The sequence below is a fragment of the Triplophysa dalaica genome, chromosome 17 (genome assembly GCF_015846415.1).
Source record: "Triplophysa dalaica isolate WHDGS20190420 chromosome 17, ASM1584641v1, whole genome shotgun sequence".
In the NCBI taxonomy this organism is placed as follows: domain Eukaryota; kingdom Metazoa; phylum Chordata; class Actinopteri; order Cypriniformes; family Nemacheilidae; genus Triplophysa; species Triplophysa dalaica.
Genome location: NC_079558.1, coordinates 2,134,830 through 2,156,860, shown reverse-complemented (window position 1 = coordinate 2,156,860; position 22,031 = coordinate 2,134,830). Strand labels below are relative to the sequence as shown.

Here is a 22,031-nt window from a genome sequence, read left to right as displayed (position 1 = left end):
ACAAAAGCTGTCCTGTTGGCACCATGCAGGTGTTGAATGCTATAACTCACAGAGTTAGTTATATATGAGATAATCGCCAATGCTGCAGAATTGGAGTGTCTACTACTGTTGATATTGAATCTTGTTTAAAACCTGGGATTGATGTTTCTGTTGACCTACAATTGTTGACGTTGTTCTTTTTTCTGTGAAACACAAAAGTCTGTCGCTATTAACTTGACTTTTCTCCTTATGATGAAAGTAAATGGTGACTGGGACTAGAACTTTCCACTTAAAGAGAATTCTGTCATCATTTCCTCATCACGCATGTGTACATTTTGTTGTTCTAAACAAGAAAAAAAGTATTTGGAAAAATATCCCAAATAATAACCAAACAGTTCTGGGCACTATTGACTACAAGAGTGGGGAACAAATCTACAATAGTATTCAATAGTCCTCCAAAACTTTCTAGTTTTCCACATTCTTTAGGTCCAGTGTATGCAATTTAGCGGCATCTAGGGGTGAGGTTGTGAATTGCAACCAACGGCTCATTCCTCACCTCCCTTTCAAAGCACTACGGTGGCTGACAAGTCAACACATTTTCACGTCTTTACTTAATTACGAAACACGCCCTGTAGAACAGTTTGTCCGTTAAGGGCTACTATAAAAACAACATGGTGAGTTCTATGCAAAGGGACCTGCAATATATGTAAATAGCTCATCCTATGGTAATAAAAACATAACGCCTCATTATACAAGGTCTTTATACTCCTCTGAAGACATAGTTATGTATATTACATTCCATTTCTGTCAGTAGATCCTGCAAAAAATTGGATTTTTATTAAAAGCAACTACTACATTAAATGTGTGAGGTGAATTTTTTTGTGTTCCCCTGGGCGTCCATCTGTTTATCAGCACATTATCTGTTGTAATAGTGGATTTGAATAGAAGTTTTAAAAGCAGTTACGTGCCCAAAGAACAAGTGCTTTTATCCCACTCCAATCTTTCATTCAAGGATATTGCATTGCTCGTTGTTAATGGCAGCCTTTTATTACACTTTCTGCGCTAGGCAGGTGCCCTCCTTATTCTTGTGTGCTTATAAATGTCTAGTGCCTTTTATATACAGGATTTGTGGAGTTTGAAGAGCTGTTCGTGTGATGAGCATTTGGCCTTGAAGTACGAGATGAAAATCAGCTTACATTGGCGTAATTGCACTTTGCCGTCTCTTACGGTTTCGGGCATGTTCTTCAGCACACTCTTTTACAAAAGCATTGCTTTTTGACTAATAGCAGCTCTCGACGGTAGGGAGGAACCCGTCCCGCCAATCTTGACCCTATTTTAGAGCCAAGCCATTAATTTATCCTCCCTGTTAGAATGTGAATCGTTTAAAACTTCAGCTTTATTTTAAACTCAAAATAAGATTCTGTACACTGTTTGAGTTAAAGGCAAAAACCACCTGTATGGCATCCAGTCACGTCTCCGTCAGCATCTGCAGTTACGTCTCTGGTTCATGGAGATTTGTTGACATCTCATGTTCCGTCACGAAAGCATGACGGCTTTGATAGCCTGGAATGGTGTAATTGTGGATTACTGTCCGTGTAAGTGGCTTAAATGGAGGGGTGGTGGTTTGTCAGCGGAAAAGGCTATTGGTGTAGCGTGTTTGTACCAGCGCATGAATCACCTGCGGCCCTGTCTGTTGTGGCAATGCTTTGTGAGTCAATGTCTACATCTCACATGCTACTCTGCTCTATTATTGGCAAAGTTTAATAAGACGTTTTAATGGAAACAAGAACCTTCTTCAAGTTATAAGGGATGTAACAATGTAATGTGGAAAAAAAAAACTGTAATACAAAGCATGTACGCTTTGATGTCCTTTAGACCTTTAGAATGTTACCAGTTCTTTAACAAATCAGATGTGTAATAAATATGAATGTACATTAAAAAAACATGTTTTGGCAACAAGTCTGTTATTTGAATTTCATTTTTTGTGAACTATGATCTAGGTTTGCTAGTAAAAATTGTGTATCAATGCAATTATTGGTGGATATGGACAAGATTTACTGGGGGGAATTTAGTTCGGGACAAATTGTATGTTTTTAAATTGGAGATGCAAAGAAAGCCACTATATTTTTGCATGAAATGTATATAGAGGCAAATATGAAATTCACTTGTTGGACTTTGCTGGAATATACAAATCTCCTTTACTGAATGTAAAGTCTTAATAGGAGGCTGTGGACATTGGATTTAAGCGGAGCGGGTCTGTGTTATCTAAAGATGTGAAACGTGCCTGCAAGAGTGTTTTTCTTTCACTTTGTTCAGCTCTTAGCGGAGTTTGAGATGTACTAATTCCTTCCTTTGATCTTTGCAGATGTGACATCATGAATCATCTTTGGGACTTAAGCCTGACATCAGGCAGGATTGACTTTATCCCCTTGTATTTGCTGGAATGTTTGCCTATAGCTGCAGATGTCTTTGCTTTCTTTAGTGGTGTGATAGTGGTCGTCTTGCGTTTGTTGATTTGGCAATGGTCATGTTTTGATCCTATTTTGTAAATTTTGATCCATTTGGTTAAAGGGATTGATGAACACATCTGTCTTTTATTCAAAAATTACGCTTTGGAACCACAGAACGGTCTTTGCCAAATCTTTCAATTACCTGCTTTAGATCAAAGATTCATTTGGTGACTCGGAGGTTTCTTTAGAGTTAAATTCGTTTCAACGCTGTCTTCCTTCCCAAATGAAGGACAGGTTTGAAGTGTTGAGACATTTCTTTTATTTGCGAGTTTTAAAGGATTTTCCGTCTGATATGTGTTGTCTGACTTAATGAAAGGAACACAAAAGCAGTAAACAGGCAGCTGTTGTTGGGTTCAGAGAGCTGCTCTCATTACAGACAGGTGTCTATTTTTTATCCATCGAAAGCATCGCTCTTGCAACACTTACATGTTTGGAATCCCCCTACTTGGATTTCTTCAGCACCATCTCATTGATTTCATGACACTGGCGTGCCCACAGACAACCTGATGTCTGATGAAAATCAGATTGTTGCATCAGATTACAGCTGCAATGCAGATTTCTAGTGTGCATCGATTGGCTAACCATCAGAGAAGTTGGCGATTTACTAAGCGTCTTTGCGGTTCAAGCTACAATATTGTTTCTGAGCATACAGTCTGTTCTACTCGTGATATGCCGATCAGCCCTTTCCTGTTCGTGGTTAAACTTTCGAGGTTTATGAAGCATGAATTCCTGTCCCAGACCCATTAATTGAGTTCCAGAATACCCCTCAAAAGTGGCTAACCTCAGAGCATGTGGGAAGAATGAGCGCTTCCGATTGGGGTTCATTTTCACAAATCCAATAACGAATAGTTTATATTTTATGAATTGGGGTTGTGTTTGTCATGCATGATTTGTTTGTTCAATTTAAACTGTTTGTTATAACTTATTTTAAGTTTTTTTGCTTTCATTATTTCATCATTCAGGCACTCATAATATTTGACCTATTACCACAAAACCAAAATTATGTCACAGTGGCATATTTGTTGCCAACAATACATTGTATGAGTCAAAATAATAACCTTTGGTAACACTTTCCTTGAAGCATGTATGTATAATGCATTATAAAGAGTTATTTAAGGGTAAAATGCATTATAATTCTTCATAATGTGTGTTGTTATGCATTATATGTAGTTGTAAATAATTATAACAAATTTAAAATGTATAGTGTAACTATGAATTGCTAAGTGTTATAATGTATTAACTGTATTAAAAGTTATTCATAAGACATAACAATGCATTAAAAAGGTGCATTACAATGCTTTAAAACTAATTCTATAATGCATTATACATACATGCTTCAAGTGTTACCTAATCTGCTAGGGTGTTACCTAATTTTTTATTTTATGCCACAAATCATTAAGATATTAAGTTGAGATCTGGTTCCATGAAGATATTTTGTAAATTGTCTACCGTAAATATATCAAGACTTTATCTTGTGAGTGGATGCAGCAAAATCCTGAACAAATATATCCGGAAACATGCCAACAAACATCACTCGCTGCTGCCCTCACTTCGAGAATCCTGATTGGTCCATACTTTATTCATGTTGCTCTTTTTATTTGTATAATTTATATCTGTAAAATGAGCGTGGTAAAAAGCTCATCGTTTTTGATCTTGGCCACTGTCCCTCTGCTGGTCCGTTTTCTGTTCGTAGCCCTCGAAGGCAGCGTCATTCCGTCATCCCCGCTAACCTGCTTTGGCTTTGACAGGAACCATTTTGCTGCTTTTAATCGCGACAGATGGTTGAAGACTCACTCTGAGGACCTGACAGAGGAGCTAACAGCCTGACATCGCTCTCGACAAGCCTGACTAGGGGACGCGAGGAGAAGCGGAAGAGGTCTCGAGGGCCGAAGGCATGAAGCGAGAGAGAACAGAGGTTGTCAGGAACTCTTTACACATACTCAGGCTCTTCAAAACCATCCTGCTTCCATCTGTTAAAGTGGATGGCACAGTCATGAATAATTCAGTTTTTCCAGCGGTGCCTTGATGGTTTCAGAGTTGGTCCGAGTAGATGAGCGCCTTTTTTACTGAGGTTAATCTGAGGCCCCCATTAAAACAAGACTCGCATCTATAACTCAATCCATGCTCCATCTGTCAGAAACCTTCAGGCTAATAATAGGCTTGGCTCTCATAGATGCTGTGGCTCGGCACCCTGTCATATAGATTTGAAAAACCACAATTAGTGTCTGCTTTGTAATTACCAACTTTAATGTTGGAGAGGATGGCGATCAGACCAATGTTTGTCTGAGCCAGAGTTTGCCTCTTTCCGTGAGCAGATCTGAAGTTTCTACGTATTTTCATATTTCTTGACAGAATACATGTGTTCATTTTTGGTCATTTACATTTTCTTCACCTGCTTTTCTTGTCTACACGCATTATATTGGATGCGAAAGACACAATTGAGCAATGATTTGTCAAACTTTCCTATCATATACGGTAAATTGCTAATGCTGCTGGAAACTATAGATGGTTTTATAAGTATACAAGTTTACACTGTTTTTGGCTTGTCTTGATGTAGAATTGTCTAAACATTCTAATAATAAACAACTATTTAAAGAAAGAGATACATTTTTACTTCAGAGGCAGTACTTTATAAGATAAACATACTTTTCAGAGAATATTAAAATGTCAGGATTTTACCTTATTACACTTTATTAATGCTTTTTCACTTATTCAACACTTTTTTATGTTAAAAAAAGTGTATAAAAACGTTTCAAACTTCACTCGCCATTATGTCATTTCAAACCTGTATGACTTTCATTCTTCTGTAGAATACAAAAGAAAGATATTTTGAAGAACGATGGTTACCAAACAACATTGGACCCCGTTGACTTCCATTGTATGGACACTATCTCGAATTATCTTCTTTTGTCTTTCCCTTAAGAAAGAGTCATACAGGATTTAAATGAGTACAAGTAACAAGTAACATCCTTTGAAAAGTCTTGATTTAATGCAGTGCAATGCATGTTAATTTAATACTTTATATCACTGAAAATAAAAAAACAAAGATTTTTCTGCTATGTACTATGAGATGTTCTTGCCCACAATCAGCACATCCCTTCATCCTCCCTCCCTAGTGTCCCATATAAGACATGCAGGTAGACAGAAGGATAGGGATGTGAAAAGCCATCCTAATTATGGAATGCAAACAGCGTTCAGGGCGTCAGTGTTAGCGGCAGCTTTTGTGGTTTCATAGAGAGAGAGATGCAGTTGAGACAGAGAAAAGAGACAGCAGGTTCCTGTGACCCGTGTCCCGGCATGTCTCACCGCAAACTGCTGATAGAGAATAGAGGATAAATTAAGCAGATTAGACATTGAAAAAGGCTTTCAGGTGAAGTGCCACTGGGGAATGCTTGTGTCTGCGGGTCATGTTTTGCGAGTCTTGTATGAATGTGCGTGCTGCTGTGGACGGTGCGAGGTACAAGTCTTCTAAATAGATGATTGAAAGATTAATCGAGAAACACATGCAGACAGTTTGTGAATTACAACCACAATATCCGACCTCTCAAGCATGCCCTCTTTCTAATAAAAACTCTCTTCTGCTTAAAAACTTGACATCTCTACCGCACGATCGGACGCAGATGAAGTGGGTGCTGACATTGTCTTTTTGATGATAAAACCTTGTCTTTCAGAGTTTGTTTTTTGAAGAATGTTTAGCCCGATGTCGTCGTCCCACTTACACTGAGGTGGAAAGTTAAAAGTTCATCAGCCTGACAAGCAAACCGTGTCCATCTGAAGTGTGCCGGCCTCTTTGGAAGTAAACGTAGACTTGAGTTGGCAGAAGTGTTTAGAGGAAAAGTGCATTTTTGCCACAGGTTGTTGATGGCAACATTTTCAACACAATGGAGTTAAGGCAGTGGGAGTGGAGTTTCACTTCTGTGAAGACATAAACTGTAAGTCTGAATGTAAACATTTTAGGATAGTGCATTTACAAGAGCGCTTTTCCCCATGAGCCTTGTGCTGTCACACACAGCTGGAGGCAGCAGATATAATCTAAACACACACTCGTGAGATCTTGCATAAACACACTGGCTTACTTGACATCTCTTCTCCGGGACGTCACAGATGCTGATGTTGAAGGAAGTTGCACAAACAGTTCTTTTTTTAGGGTCATCCTGGTCTTAAGGCGATATTGTCTTTGCCACCCATGGGGAGAGTTTTGTAATATACAGACTTGTAACAAAATGAAGAGACCACTTAAGTTTTGGCTTTAATCAGCATTTTTTCATGTACAGTATTTGGTCCATTACAGTCGAGTGTGTGGAATTCCAACAGAAACAAACCAAAAAAGAGACCATTCCAAATTTTCATTTAATCATCTTTATATGTGAAATTAGATGTATGCGAGTCCAGTCCAGTGTCTCTTGAATTTCAACACAATCAAACCTCAGGAGTGACAATGTCATCCAACAGAAATGTGAAACGTGTTATTATACAAAAAATATTATTTGAACTTTTCCTAAATACTTGTACAAATATGACTGTTGTGTATTGCTTGAAAGTGAACATGAACTTGTTTTCTTTGCAGTATTTGAGGTCTGAAAAAATGCAGAGCATCTTTTCTGTTATTTTGACCAGTTTCTTCAGTTTTATATCTGCAAATAAATGCGATGAAAAAAAATATTTTATTTGAAATTCGGCGAAAATATTGTTAGTTGTTCACAGGAAGAAACAAAAATGATAATTTTACCAAAACACAAACCTAAAAATAGTAAATAAAAAATTTAAGTACTTTTGAAATGGTCTCTTAATTTTTCTGCTGCTTTAAATGCTGTCAGTTGTTCAGAGAATAAAGCATCGTTTTACTTAAACACACTATAAAAAGTAAATTTAGAAGAAAAAAGTTTTTTAGGAGTGTTTTGTAAACATCACCCCCCCTCCCTCTTCCCGGCTGTGCGGTCATTTACATTTTCGTCAATTTTAAGGTTTTCCCAACTTCAGTAGCAAACATATTTCGTGAAAGTGCTTTCCTTTTAGGACATGGAGTATGTTCACCTTCCCAGATGAAGTACTTGGTATCACATAAATATCTGTGTTTAGTTTATTTAATATAGCACTGTGATCGATGACATCATGATTAGTGTGGACTTAAGAGTAGAGCTCGGATCATGGCCATATGGTGCAAAAAGACTTTTAACACTGCATGTTTTATCTTGGTTTTTGGTTTTAAATTGAGCAAATTATATTGTAAATATAGGTGAGGTATCTGGTTTTCTTGGTATGTAACACCCAATATATGACCAATATTAAAACGGTTTCTTATTCAGTCCATCAGAGATGCCTTCTTTTAAACTGTAATGCGAAACTTTGACACAGTGGGAGGCGCTTAGTGTGGAATCCCTGAGATTAGAAAACTGTAAACTACAGGCTTACCTTAGTGACGGCTGGGTTATATGAACTGACATTAGGCCAAAGATGATGAACTAGCTCTCCTTTCCCACAGAAGGTTCCTGACATCTAGAACCACTAACTTAGCCCCTGTCTTCAACTCCCAACCGACCCAGACAGCACTCATCTATCTTATGCAATTGCTATGAAATACTTTGTAACTTGTAATGTAACTGCCGCAAACGTTGCAAACACATCTGCACATGGTAGAGCTGGAAACAATTTGGAGGACTTTAGCGGTGATTGTGGTGCTTTTGTCTTATCTTGGGTGCGAGGAGATCTCATATCCCCCCCGAAAGTGACTAACAAGGCTGCTTTCAAAACCAAATCTTTGGTCCTTCATGGTTCAGTTCGACTGATCACGCACAGATTTTCCGTGTCTTCAGCTTGGGGTAAGAGCATCCAAAAGACTAACTATTCACAGGCCTTCATCCCTTCTTGAACCCGTTGGCGAAAGAACAGAATGTATTGATTTGCAATGAGGCAGCTCTAGCGTAGAGCAGAACATTTGTAATTGGCTGATTAGCATGTGGACATATTAGCACTAAATTTCGCTTCCTACAAGCCGTTCATCATTGTGCCGCCGTGCCAGAAAAGCTCCTGCCAGCTCCCGTCGGTGCTCTGTGTCCAGAGAGGCCAAATGAACACATCACACATACCAGAATAAGACAGATGTACCGGCATAAATTCCTTGCTCTCTTTTGTGGACAGAGTGCATTTGTGGATGTGAATTTATGTACTGCTTGAAATGGATGTGGAGGTACTGATGGTCTTTGTGTCATAGTGGCACTGGCGTACGCAGGGGCGTGTTTACCATTTTGGGTGCCCTAAGCAACGTAAAAAACTTAGGCCCCCCACACAGCACAAAATGATCTACAGTTTGTTTTAAGAATAAACCTTATAAATTTGTATTAGATATATTTTCCTTCGCTTTCTTTGGTTTTTGAGCATCGCTTTGATATGTGCGCTTCATTGCCCATATCTGAGGGTCTAAATCAAACGTCAAATGGTTTTACCGCTTGTAACCTATGCATATTAATGGTTTGCGTTTTGGTTAACAACGCTACTGGACGCATTATACATTTACATATACATTGTGTACATTTTAATTGAGTCATTATGAAGTCATAATGCACCCAGATTACTTGAATTAAAAATGTCTAGTCTAGTTATGATTGTCAGTAGGTAAGCTGTGTGTGTTTTTCACCCAAAAGTTTATTTATTTATTTTCTAAATCTGTTTTTCTTTTGTAGAACACAAAATAAGATATTTTGAAGAATGTTGCTAACAAAAACAAAATTGGTCTCATTTCTCAAAATATCATCTTTTGTATTCCACAGAAGAAAGAGTCATAAACGGGTTTTAGCGACATGAGGGTAAAAAAATTACAGAATTTGTATTAATTGTAAAAAATATATATTATTTAATATATTATAATATTCCGAATCGCTTGCAGCGTAGCAAATATATCAGATCAATGTTATTTGAATGTTTTGTATTGTGTGTTCAAGGAAGACTAACACATTTCAGTTCTGCACCAAACTGTTATGTCTCCCTCTCGCTTTAGAGAAGCACAAATATAGGCTGCATGTCAAAAGATGGTAAAACATCATGTTTTTTAAGAAGCCTCCAACCTGTATTTCTGAGATTTACGTCTGGGACATCAAAGTGACGTTAAAATCCCTGTCTGTAAAATTGTTTGTCGGATGTCTTCTACAGGTGCGGCTGTAAGATAAGATGCAGATTAGTCTATGCACCAACATGACTTTATAATTCATTTAAATTATCAGTCAAAACATTCAAAGACTCAGAGGTCCATCCTGGAGGAAATGATGTATATTTGTAGAAAAGTGGAATGAGGAGGCCTTCCAAGAAGTTCAGAATTCGAGCATTTGTCCAGTTATGATGTAGTTGTGTAATCGTGTTGTAAGCGTTCAATGTGTGCTGAATACTGAAGGTTAGGGAACAGATTCTGCAGGTCCAACCAAAACTCGGGTTGAACTTTGACCGCAACAATTTGGAGGTCGCTGTAACTAAAGAGGAATTTAGCTCCGACTTCATCCACAAACGCTCGGGATGAATTACAGCTGATGTTCTCTGCTGCTGTTCTTCCACGTTTGGCAGGTAATTTAGTTTAAATAGATGCGATATTAACATTTCAACTCCCGAACTCTGCTCCTTGCACCTGGACTTTGACAGCGTGGAGATTTATCATCCCAAGTGTGTGCTGACAATGTGCACTTTGCTGATTGAAAGCTTGGACAGTACCTTTATATTTGAGACATGGAGGACAAAAACACAAAGTTGCCAAGGAGATGTTTGCGCAGGTGTTGTTTACTTTTAACCTGCTTTAAGGGATCGTTGCCAACGTTCTTCTCGTATACAGCAGCTGAACTGTAAACATTTACACTATATTAACTGTACAGGCTTTACTAGTACTTTATATCTGAATTTTCTCTATATTTAAATTTTTAGCATGCTGTTCTTTTACATAATAAAACTAAAAGGTCTTTAGAGACATTTTTAACAAAATCACCGCAGATACAGCCGCACAATTTTAAAGTCATCTTTTATGCTGCGTTCACACCAAACAGGAATTATAGAGCGCATAACAAGGGATTTCAAGGTCCTTCTTTGGTGTCCAACCACAAGTTTATGTACATAGAAGGTGTAAAACACTATTATTTCGTAATAAAAGGCAGTTATTCGTTATTCTTACCTTAATACTTGGCTGAATCTCAAATGATTCGTTCCGCGATTCATCTGTCTAATCCCCTCCTTTCCGCTTGCCTAGTCTGATGTGATTGGTCAGATGGTCTAGTCTGCTGTGATTGGTTTTCACGGGCAGTCTTAGCAAAATGTAGGTGGGACTATATGTAGTGACGTAAATCCGAGGCGGTTCGCGAAGCGGACTAGTGATGACTCGTTTGCCTGATTCAGAGTCGACTCCCTTTTCCAATCCAATAACTTTGTTATTCATTCACCTTTGGAGTTACAACTTGCCTAACTGCTTACTTCCAAACACGGCAACATTACACACTGCAATGAAATGTTATTTTCATGATCTCATGTTACGTAATCACTTTAGGCGATTTGTGCTCGTAAATTGCATATAAAGTCAAAGTAAAGATGCGGAAAAACGCGCTCTCGCACAGGACGCGATTGAAATGAATCAGGGGTTTATTGACATCTGATTGTGTGAAGACAGTTCCTGTTGTGTGATGTTTTTCGCATCACTCATGCAAATATATCAGACTTATCCTGCAAGTAATAAAGAGCGAGGAAAGCGATGATTGGAATTTGGTGTTAACACAGCATTACACATTTCTTCTGAGGTTTCTGCCACAAATGTTGCATTTTTTTTGTTTTAGCTGTTGTTAATATACTGTGCTTGTTTTTAACTAGTTTGCAAGCCATTTACTATTTTTGCACATCTCTATTGTGTTTGTTTACATATGTATGTATACGTGGGATTGGCCTCAAATGCACTTCCCCTTTAGAGTAAATACTGTCAGTGCTGAGAGATCTAAGCTACAGTAAAAGTTTCACATCCGTGGTGGTTTGTATGGTCTCATAGTCCATAGTTTTTATCATGCGGCATGAGTTTGTACTGACGCATCTGTTAACTGAGTGAACCCAGAGCTTTGCTGGTACTCGCACAGTGAACTCTGCAGTATCGCTCATGAGCCGAGCAAATTTAGACGCTGCGATGAGAAGCGATTTAGGGGTGAACTTCAACGATTCCTTACCAAAAACAATCCAATGCAACTTTGCAGTACACTCATCGATTTAGTTATTTTATTTTATACATTACATTATACATCATTTTATTTTTCAACAGTTTGGGCAGGTTTGCTTTTCCTGAATATTACAAAGAGTGACGTATGGAACGTTTTTTATTACGTTATATTTTTTTAAGTTTTCTGTTTTGAATATGCTGTGGTTTTGATTTCAGTCATCAGTTTTCTGAACTTAATGCAAACCAGCACAAAACTGATCACAATTGTTACAACATAAGTTTTTTTTAAACCTACTGTCTTGTTTTTTACAGAGAGATAAATGTGTCTCGTCACACAATCTTTGTTTAAAACAAAAGCAAACAATGCAACACGGGAAAAATGAAGAGACCATTCCAAATATTAATTTCATCAGCATTTCTAGTGGGCATTTCAGTCCACTGTCTGTTGAAATTCAACAAAGTCAAACCACAGGAGGGACATAAAGTCATCCAACAGCAGCGTAAATACTGACAGCATGACAAGACGCATGAAAACTAAGTTAAAAAGATCATGTTTGAACATTTCTTTAATACATTTACAAATATACCTGTTGTGTTGCTTAATAGTGAATATAAACTTGTTTTCTTTGCAATATTTGAGGTCTAAAAAATGCATCTTTCTGTTATTTTGGCCTGTTTCTCCAGTTTTCATTTTCTGCAAATAAATGCAAATACAAACAATATTTTCATAGGAATTTGGGAGAAATATTGTTATTAACATAAAAAAATAAAAAAAAAAATTTATTTAACCTAAACGCATACTATACTGTACCTATAAATAGTAAATTCTGAAAAAACTGAAAATGGTCTCTTCATTTTTTTTGTCTTTGGCTGTATATTGTGAATAGTGTAATTATAAGTAATGTGCAATATGTCTATGTAATTTTATGGGTTCCCGTAATTTTGTTTCAGCGGTTCTGTCTGAAGTCTCCTAAAATGGAAAGCAGGTTTTCTCTTGCCGTGTTTTGTTTCTTCAATAGAATAACCCTGAAACCAGTTTATTAGAGAAACCATTTGACTTGATCTGATTATTCCAAGTTCTCCAGTGAAACACAGAATCTGATTATGCAGGGCCTTAGAAGTGGAGATGTGACAGCCCATAATATGTTGATTCCCCTTTATATTCTTTTATACTTTTGATACATTATAAGAACGATCTGTACCAGCAATAAACGCACTGAAGCAGGAATGGCAGGGGTCTCTGGGTGTTGATGTGAACCAGATGATGTACCAGCCTAAAAAGGGGAAAAATGTATATGGATGGACAGACTGTGAAATGAAACGACGGCTAAAAGCCGAAAGCATCTGACAGGCACTTGAATGCCGTTACAGAGCACCGGAAACCCTTTTCTCTGAATTTACAATGATGTATTCTGCCCTGACACACATTATTGTCAATCTTTGCATGCAAACTGGTTTCAAAGATCTACTCGGAAATGGTCTTGTTAGCATCTGGCTAATACTGTAGACACCAGAAAATTTGCTCTGGGTCTCTCTGTGGCCCTCTGACGCGTTTCCTGACCCAGGAAATAGAATTAACACCTCGGCCCTAAAACTGCGGGGCCTCGTTCGAAGCCACATCTGTGGCCTGCCCTGCCCTGTATCTCAAGTGTAATAACGCTGTGGGCTGAGAGAATAAATTTGAGACTTAGCAGACACTATACTTAACTTTATACAACACACTTTGGGCTTAAACTTCCTCTGCTCTGCATCGCGCTACTTCATCACATCGGATGACATTGATCTGAGTGTAAAATAGCTGCCAAAAATCACTGCAACAAATGAAAAAGTATCAATCTACCATGTTGACATTAAATGTTTTCTTGATGTTTTATTCGCCTGTCCTTTGAATGTTAGACTAAAGTGTAAGGTTCTTTCGTGAACTTTTGAGTGACTCTGTTTTCTCTTTATGCTTATGTAGAAATGCTTGCTGTGAAGAAACATAGAAATGACAGATGTTAGCATTCGCAGCGTTCAAACTCTGAAAGCTCAAGACAATTCATAGATATTCCGACCAGACCGTCACAGATAATATGTATTTCCCCCCCGTTGTGCTCCTGAAGTGGTATTGCCCGTTCTTACAAAATATAAATGTGCTCTGCGGGAAATGTATTACCTACCACAAGAGCGTTTTAAAGAAGGGACCACTTTCCGATGTCAAACGGACAGTAAATTAAGAAAGGAATAGAAGAAGGGATTATCTGTTTATTAGTTATTTTATGGGGGCCATATTTTAGGAGAAATGGGTCCTGAAATTCTTGGGTTGAAAAGTGAGCTGTCTGTTTTCTTCATTAGATGCATGTGCTCGCTCACAGACTGAAGAACGGGTTCCTGGCTTTAAACACTTCACGTGTTTGTATTTTAGTCTCACATTGTGGATTCCCCGGGTGAGTTTTGAACAGACTCGCAGAAGGCCGTAAAACTATGTTTTTTAAAACCTTAATCGGCCAGTTGCACCTAAGCAACCTCTGTTGTACTTTCTCACACACATGCATGCATATCGATTCGTTTAAGGGTTGGGATGTCATGCATTTGTGGATATTGAGCAGATGTTCCCGAGAAGATTTTTGAGAAACCCGTCTTGGAATTTGTAGCATGTTGCAAACAATGCTTAAGCGCCATTGTTGATCTTCGAAGTGGTTAGAAGAATATTCTGGGTGGCACATTTGTACGGGTTATAGTGTTAGTGTGAGTTTGTGTGCTGGGAATTAACATCTAGTCATACGACCTTTAGTTTTCTGAAACGTTTATTAAGATTTGTACCCGTGTTTTTCCTTTACACTACTTTTTAACAAAATCTGAATAAAATGAATCACATTTTGTGTTCTCTCTCTTTTTCTCTCTCTTAACATGTTGCATTATGTTCATTTTTATTATCTCTTTCCTCTACAGTACTTTGAGGTGCCCTTCGACTCGAACATGAACCGTACCAAAAACAGACCTCTGGTCAGAGGACAAATTAGGTGAGCTTCTTCAAAACCATTGATATGCTTTATGATACTCTTGATTTTTTTATTTCCTTTGTCTTCTGTTCAGAACTGTAGAAACAACATAGTGAATTCCGTGTAAGAGACCTGCGGTTTATGTAGATAAAAACATTCTAAGAAAATTAAAACATAACGCTTTATTATGTAAGGCCTTTAGACACCTCTCAAGACATACTAACTGTATGTATATTATTTTGCATTTCTGTTAGTAGATCCTCCAAAACATTACACACTGGACCTTTAACTCTTTCCTCATCATTTTAAATTCAACCGTTCCCTGCCAAAGACGAGTTATTACGCCAATCGTTATGTGTTTTTAATCATTGTTCTGAGTCTAATCTGGGTGAAGTCTTTGACAAAAAATGCCATATATTTATCACAGAAAATGTACCTTGAGCCATCAAAGTTTAGTGAACGCTGGTGCTGGTTGACAACTTTTTTAAAAAAAAGGCTGGCTGTGTCACATCTAATGATAAAATCTGATGATACCTGGATCGGTGTTGTGTCACTTATAAATTTAAGTCTTATTTGAATTTTTAACTGACCCGCAGTCAAAAACGCAAGTAGACATACTAGGCAAAACCTAGTGTGGATTAGATTTTTACAAATGCGTTTAAATTATGAAGAGACACATCCTTGCTGTCTTTGTTGTGATTTTTGTAAGTCACTGCAGATTAAAATGGCTTCCCTACTCTTGTTATGTAATGTTATTTACTCGACATTGTTCTCAAATAGCCCAGTGTTTGTGTATAGTCGCGCCTGCCGGTTTCAGACACTATACGCCATTGTCTGATATCTGTAGCGTTGACCAGCCACTCCCGCACCTGTCCTGTGTAACCTGATCCAGGTGTGTGAAGGCGTGTCTTTGTTTTCTTCGTCCACATTTCTCCCCCTCTCATCTCATCCTGCCGCTCTTACCCTAGCCATGTTTTTGTTTTCATTTTTCAGACTATTAGCTTTATTAAATAGGTTGCTGGCTGGGTTCAAACTTGAATGGCAGGCGTATGTGTTCTTACCACTGCACCACAGCACCAACGTAAATCTGAACATTTTAGGCCCATTTGATACATTTATTTGTGGTCTACATGCATGTTTAAAGTCATTGATGTCTAACATACACCATGTTTTTTGAGTTAAGCAAAAATGTTGTCATCATTTACGTACTCGTATGTCATTGAAAACCTGAATGTTACTCTTTTCTTCTATGAAGCACAAAAGAAGATATTTTGAGAAATGGCTCACTGGGTGATTCTCACAAAACTACTGAAATATTTTGGCCGTTAATATTTGAATTATAAAACATACAATTTGGTAACACAAAAATTTATCATAAGATAATTCTGTTCTCAAACATCAATTTGACATTTTTGCATTTTCTGCTGAAATTCACATAACCGTAATGTGTCCCGATTTGTTTTGAGTGCATTAATTGTTGTAATTTAAACACAGTAAAATTTAAATATTGTGAAAAACCTTTTGGAGGTTCTACTAGATTAAAAATGTCTAAAAATAGACTAAAAAATGTCCAAAAAATAACTGACTGCATATTCATGTATAATAAAAATGAAGAAAGTAGTTTCCAGGACTGATATTCTCATCCTCTGTGATTTTTTTAAACACTTTATACACACAAAAAAATGTTTTCATTAAGTTTGATTTTATGTGGAGAAACACATGTACTAGAACCTTTCAAATGACTAACAAGTTAACAAATTACTTTTTATTTTTATAGTTAAAAATTAGATTTTTAACTTAAAACTTAAAAACGTACTATTCTCTTATCACGCTGTGTACACAACTTTTCCCCATCTCATTACCGATACAGGTAGTTTTCCACATTTAAAGAAAATGTACATGTATAATTGTCTATTAAAATATCATTCATTAATTTCTTATTATGTATGATTAGTAAAAACTTTCTTAGGCATCATGGCTTCGATTTTTTGCAAAACATGCTATGAAATTGACCGGTAATGAGAATTTTTAAGGCCTTTTTTATTGTGTTAAACTCTCAGTAATTTTGAAATTTGTTTGATGTGTTTTTAAGAAAATAATGTTTGACATCTTAAAACTAAGATTTTGTGAGAATCACCCGAGTTGTTTTGTGTCCATACGAAGTCAATGGGGACCAATATTGTTTGGTTACATACATTCTTCAAAATATAATCTTTTGTCCTTTTTTCATCTTTTGAAAAAAATGAAGTCATACATGTTTGAAATGACATAGAGACGAGTAAATGATGAACGATTTTTCCCTTTCACATCACTGTAACACAATATTAATTCAGTTTTATTCTTGGAGGTCTGGGCAGGTGTATTTTAAAGAGCACAGTTTCTGTCACTTCTGAGCAGAATTATTTTTCTGTACATTACAGAACCTTGTGTTAATGACAGGAGGAATCTGTTTGTTGTTTTTGCATCGTCAAAACATATCTTCACCTGTTCACCTCTAGACCTGTTCACAAATACACAGCATACAAACACCAGTGTCATCTACCACAACATATCATTACACCCATTATGTGCATCCCAGTAGAACATGTTTACACCCACACACACACTCGCTTTTGACAGTATGTTATTACGCTCTTTGATGTTTGCGTGTGTGTGGCTGTTTTACATCACAAGAATGTGACCGAATTGTGCGTTAAAAACTGACACGCCAAATCTGTCACGAAAGAACCCACAAGCCGTGCAACATACTCAAGATCACTATGAGACGTTGGCATTCGTATTTCTTTTTATGTTGTTGAATTATTTTAGCGATGATTATTTTCTCTTAATAATCGTTGTGAGCGTTGTGTAAGCAGTGCAAAGATTGTGGGTTTAAATCCCAGAGATTAAACATATTGATCAAATGATATGCGAAAAAGAAAAAGTCTCTTTGGGTAAAATGTCAGACAAATGCATTCATTTAATTGTTGTTTATTTATTCCTTTTTTCTTTATTACAAAAATGTATTTTTAGAGTTTCTCTTATAGTATATACCTATTTAATCGTAGGTCTAGACTGGGAAAGATTCATTTCAGCTGTCATGGTTTAAGCCTTGTTCACATTTTTTACCTTCTTGGAAGACCTGCCACATGAGAGCATCACGTCAGACAAGTATTTGTTTTTATTGGATTACAGTAAATTATTTAGACTTCAGACTATGAATGAATAATATCTCGGAGCCATACCTGGTATATTTGTGACAGTTAGATTAGCTCTTTTTTTTCACGGAGTTGTGGAAATTCCAGCGGTTTTGCTCCTAACGTTAATAGCCTCGACACCCAAACAGCTGATCTCATGCTTTAAATTATGGAACACATATAGACTGTAAAACCCCTTTACCACATAAAACAGTCATAACAATGATAATAGCATTTGAATGGAATCTCCTGCTGTCGGGCAGAAAATTGACCCCTTTTTTCCTCTCAGCTTTGGTCTCTGTCTCAATGCTCCTCTAATTTATGGAGCAGTTAGCTGTGAATTTGAACCAGACGCCTTCGCAGGACTGGAGGACTGCATTTGATAAACGTTGAAGGAAGTGGTTGTCCGATGGAAGCGTCTGTGGTGAGGAGAGGTTTAATCTGTAGCAGAGAGGCAGAACGCTTTTGTTTTGATGTGATACTCGCAGAACCGCACAACAGCTTATCTTAGAAGCTATTTTACAAGCTCTTTTTTCCTGCTTTTTTCTTTGTCGCCTTTGTCTTTCTATTTTGGTTCCATTATAATGTTTTTCATGTTGGTTGTCGTTTTATCGGACAATCTGTTCTGGGCCAGTGTTTGGTAGTTTTCTACAGGGTTTATATCATGAAACTACTTTTTTCTCGATCTTTAGAGGTCATGTGCTACGAAAACATGCTGTAAGTTTTAAAAGCCTCCCTTAAAGTGCAAGAGAGAATCGCTCCTAAACTTCATAAAAGTGAATGAAGTTTAAGTTGATTCAAGTTGTTTCAACGTACCGCATTGCAAAAATAACTCATTACGGCTTTAAACCCCGCTTACAAAAATCTATATTCATGTTGTGCTTGTCTTATGCTTTTCTGTTTCTCTCAGCCCACTTCACGCTGTCTCGTTCGCACTGGCGTGTGGGATCCCAGGTTTGACCCTGTTGACCCTGGGTGTCAATCCTTTGACCGGCTTCCTGGGTACTCTGAACATCTTCCTGTACACGTGCTGCTACACACCCCTGAAACGCATCAGCATCACCAACACCTGGGTGGGCGCGGTGGTGGGCGCCATCCCACCTGTAATGGGCTGGACGGCAGCCACTGGCTCTCTCGATCCAGGTGCAATATACACACTAACACAATGAGGGCTCAAACACCATCTTTGATCTATAGATTCTATATATTGTGCGTTCTCCATGTGTCGGCGTGGGTTTACCACGGTTTCCTACCACAGCCTAAAGACGTAGATGCAGGAATGACGTTAAGAATGAAACAATACATGAATCTATATATTGTGCAAGAAAAATTTCGATATTTAACAATATCTTGTCTGTTTAAACCTACTGGATGAGCTTCGAAACAAGTTTTAATGTTTTGTTTTTTATGTTGTTATTTTGCTGCTTTAAGAAGTTCTCTTAAGACTTATTTATTTTAGGCCTACTTTGTTATTTCAATTTTTATGCTTCGATTTTGTTTTATATGTCTGTGACAGACCTATTCAAGTTTTATACATGTACATGCAGTAAATTCTGTTAAACCTTTTATCTTAACAAAAAAATAATTTTAAATAGTTAATGTTTTAGAAAGAAATCTTTTTTTTTATATACTGTCATACCACATACGTATTGAATCTATCGTAGTGTATTGTATCGACTCATGAGCTGAGTGTATTGTTTTACCTCTACTTCACATTCTTAGATTCTCAGTTCTCAGACCTTTTCTGACTTTTCTATTGTTTTCCTTATAGCACAATATATACAGTATATATAGCACTGTCCATGTTGTAGGCCATTTTCACATTTCTTGTTACTAATGTACTACTAATGTAATTTACTAATGTAGAGTACACTTTTATTGAAGTAAATAGGAGACAATAGCAGTTAGTTATTGCACTCCCGTTTGCCCTACAATGAATCAAAAGATCAACTTTTGCATTCCCTCTAAGTTCATGTGAGATCTTCTCCGCTGCCCCTGAACTGGATGTTTGTGCTTTTAGCAGGAATTTCACATAAGGCTCATTCTAAAAATGTGTCCTCGATCCTAACATCCCTCTTTGTCGTCGGTTTCTGCACTATAACAGTCTGTTGGTTCAACTTTATATGCAGTCACTGTCCACTTACGAATGTTGTAGTTACATATACACTCAACATCCTGTGTTATTCCTAAGATACTTCTTGCATGAAATCAAGTGTTTGTAGAACTCAGCAAGGGGTCTGTAGCCTGTTTTGCAATCTTGTAATTGTTGAGGCAACCGTGAGATCTGTTTTCCAAAGCGACTGCGCGTGAACTGTAAATCTAAGTGCTAATTATTAAGACTCCTAGCGGCAGGAAAGACAACCTAAAAGTTTCAGATCTTCATCTTGCCGTCGTGCGTTGCGTTGCGTTTCTCAGAGGATCGTAAGATCACTCGCACAAAGACAGCTCGACGTGTCATGCTCTGTTACCCCTGCACGGGCCACTGTTTTTGCCGTATCAACTTTCCGTCCGCCTCTGAGCTCTGAACCCAGGTGAACGATGTTTGTTTTCTGCCCAGCAGGATGGGACAGATCTTCTGTGAACAAAATGTCCACAGTTCACCTCCAGTGTTTAAATGTCACTGCTATGTTGTTTGTTTATTCACTTCTTTACCTCTCTCTCTTTTCCTTTCCAGGAGCTCTCTTGTTGGGAGCGTTCCTGTTCTCTTGGCAGTTTCCTCACTTTAACGCTCTGAGCTGGAACCTGAAGGAGGACTACTCGCGCGGCGGGTACCGAATGATGTCCGTCACCCATCCCGCACTTTGTAAGCGCGTGGCCCTCCGCCACAGCATGGGCCTGATCGGGCTCTCGGCCTTGGGTCCTGTCCTGGACGTCACCACGTGGACCTTCCCCTTAGTCTCACTGCCCATTAACCTTTACATCAGCTACCTGGCCTTACGGTTCTATCGCCATGGTGACAGGCAGAATGCCCGCAAGCTGTTTTTCTGTAGCCTTTGGCATCTGCCCATGCTGCTTCTGTTGGCACTCACCTGTAAGAAGAGCCGTGTGACACGGGACGAGGGAGATGTTGTCGCGGGTGCAACATCTTTGGCTGTGTAGAGCTAACACAAACACATGTGTGGCCGTTGTTCATCCCGACTTGATGTCAGCCTCAATATCTTGGAGTTTAAAAAGGATACCAAAAGTTATGCAACTTGGAAAGGGAAAGACAAAATAGAAAACATGCATAACGGACATAAACTCAGTTCCTCCATCAGGGAAGAATACTGATTCATCTGTGAATGAACAGCAGTCATTTCAAAATCAGATTTAACTCAGGTACACAAATCAATATTGTGTGTGTAAATATATATTTTATTTATTGGATGTCTATAAAACATATTGACACAAGCCAATATGATTAGAGACAATTAATATACAAAAAGAATGCAAATAGAAACAAAGGAATGCTGGAACAAAGAACGTTATTCGTTTGTCTATTAACTTGGTAAATTAGGACATGTCAGAATACTGAGATGGTTAAAATAAACCAAAAAAAAACAATTTAATAAATAAATTTGGTCCGCTTCTTAGCCAAGTCCTTATTTTGCGTCCTTGTTTAAAACTTCATCTGAGTTCATTGAATAATGACTTTGAAGAAACCATTTCCGATATTGCCGTATTTCAGTGTATCAAAACATCGAACTCTGTTAGCTCAGTCAGAATTTGTTGTTGTACCCAGAATTTTGATGTGTGAAAAAACATAACACAGGAACGCGTTTGCTTAGACCGAATAATGCAGTGCTCCACGTGTTCATTCTGCATTCAGCACCTTCAAGGTTCACCCAAATCTTGACCTTACTGTACAAATGACTCGTAAGAAACTAAAGAAAAGAGTTCTTTTAAATAAAAGTCTTGTGATCAGTTTTGTGTTCGGGTTTTGAATTGAAATGTTCAATGTGTAATTAAATAAAGGGTTGCATTGTTACTCCATAATCCCAGAAGAAGCTGAATCGCTCAGAGTTTACTGGGTAAGGAATCGTTGGGGTTATTATATAACTTTTAACTGTTTGATAATCATTTTCTTGTTGGAGGATTTGAGCAAAATTGAGTCGATTTGCTATAATTGTTTGTTGCAGATACTGTAATTCACAGCAGCAATGAGATGCAAGGCTAAATTCGCTTACAGAATTCCCTGTATCGCCACTCCTCCAAACAATGTCTGGTGACTCTGGACACA

The 22,031-nt window shown here is 37.8% G+C and overlaps 1 protein-coding gene across 1 annotated transcript in view; it reads left to right on the top strand.

Annotated features, from left to right (window-relative positions):
• The window catches only part of LOC130439501 (protoheme IX farnesyltransferase, mitochondrial), a 37,337-nt gene extending 15,622 nt beyond the window's left edge, over window positions 1-21,715 (top strand). The window contains exons 5-7 of the mRNA XM_056772134.1: window positions 14,587-14,657; window positions 18,723-18,955; window positions 20,487-21,715. Coding sequence (XP_056628112.1) covers window positions 14,587-14,657; window positions 18,723-18,955; window positions 20,487-20,911 — 729 coding nt within the window. The 3' untranslated portion in view covers window positions 20,912-21,715. The remainder of the gene's footprint in view (window positions 1-14,586; window positions 14,658-18,722; window positions 18,956-20,486) is intronic.
• The last annotated feature ends 316 nt before the right edge of the window (window positions 21,716-22,031 follow it).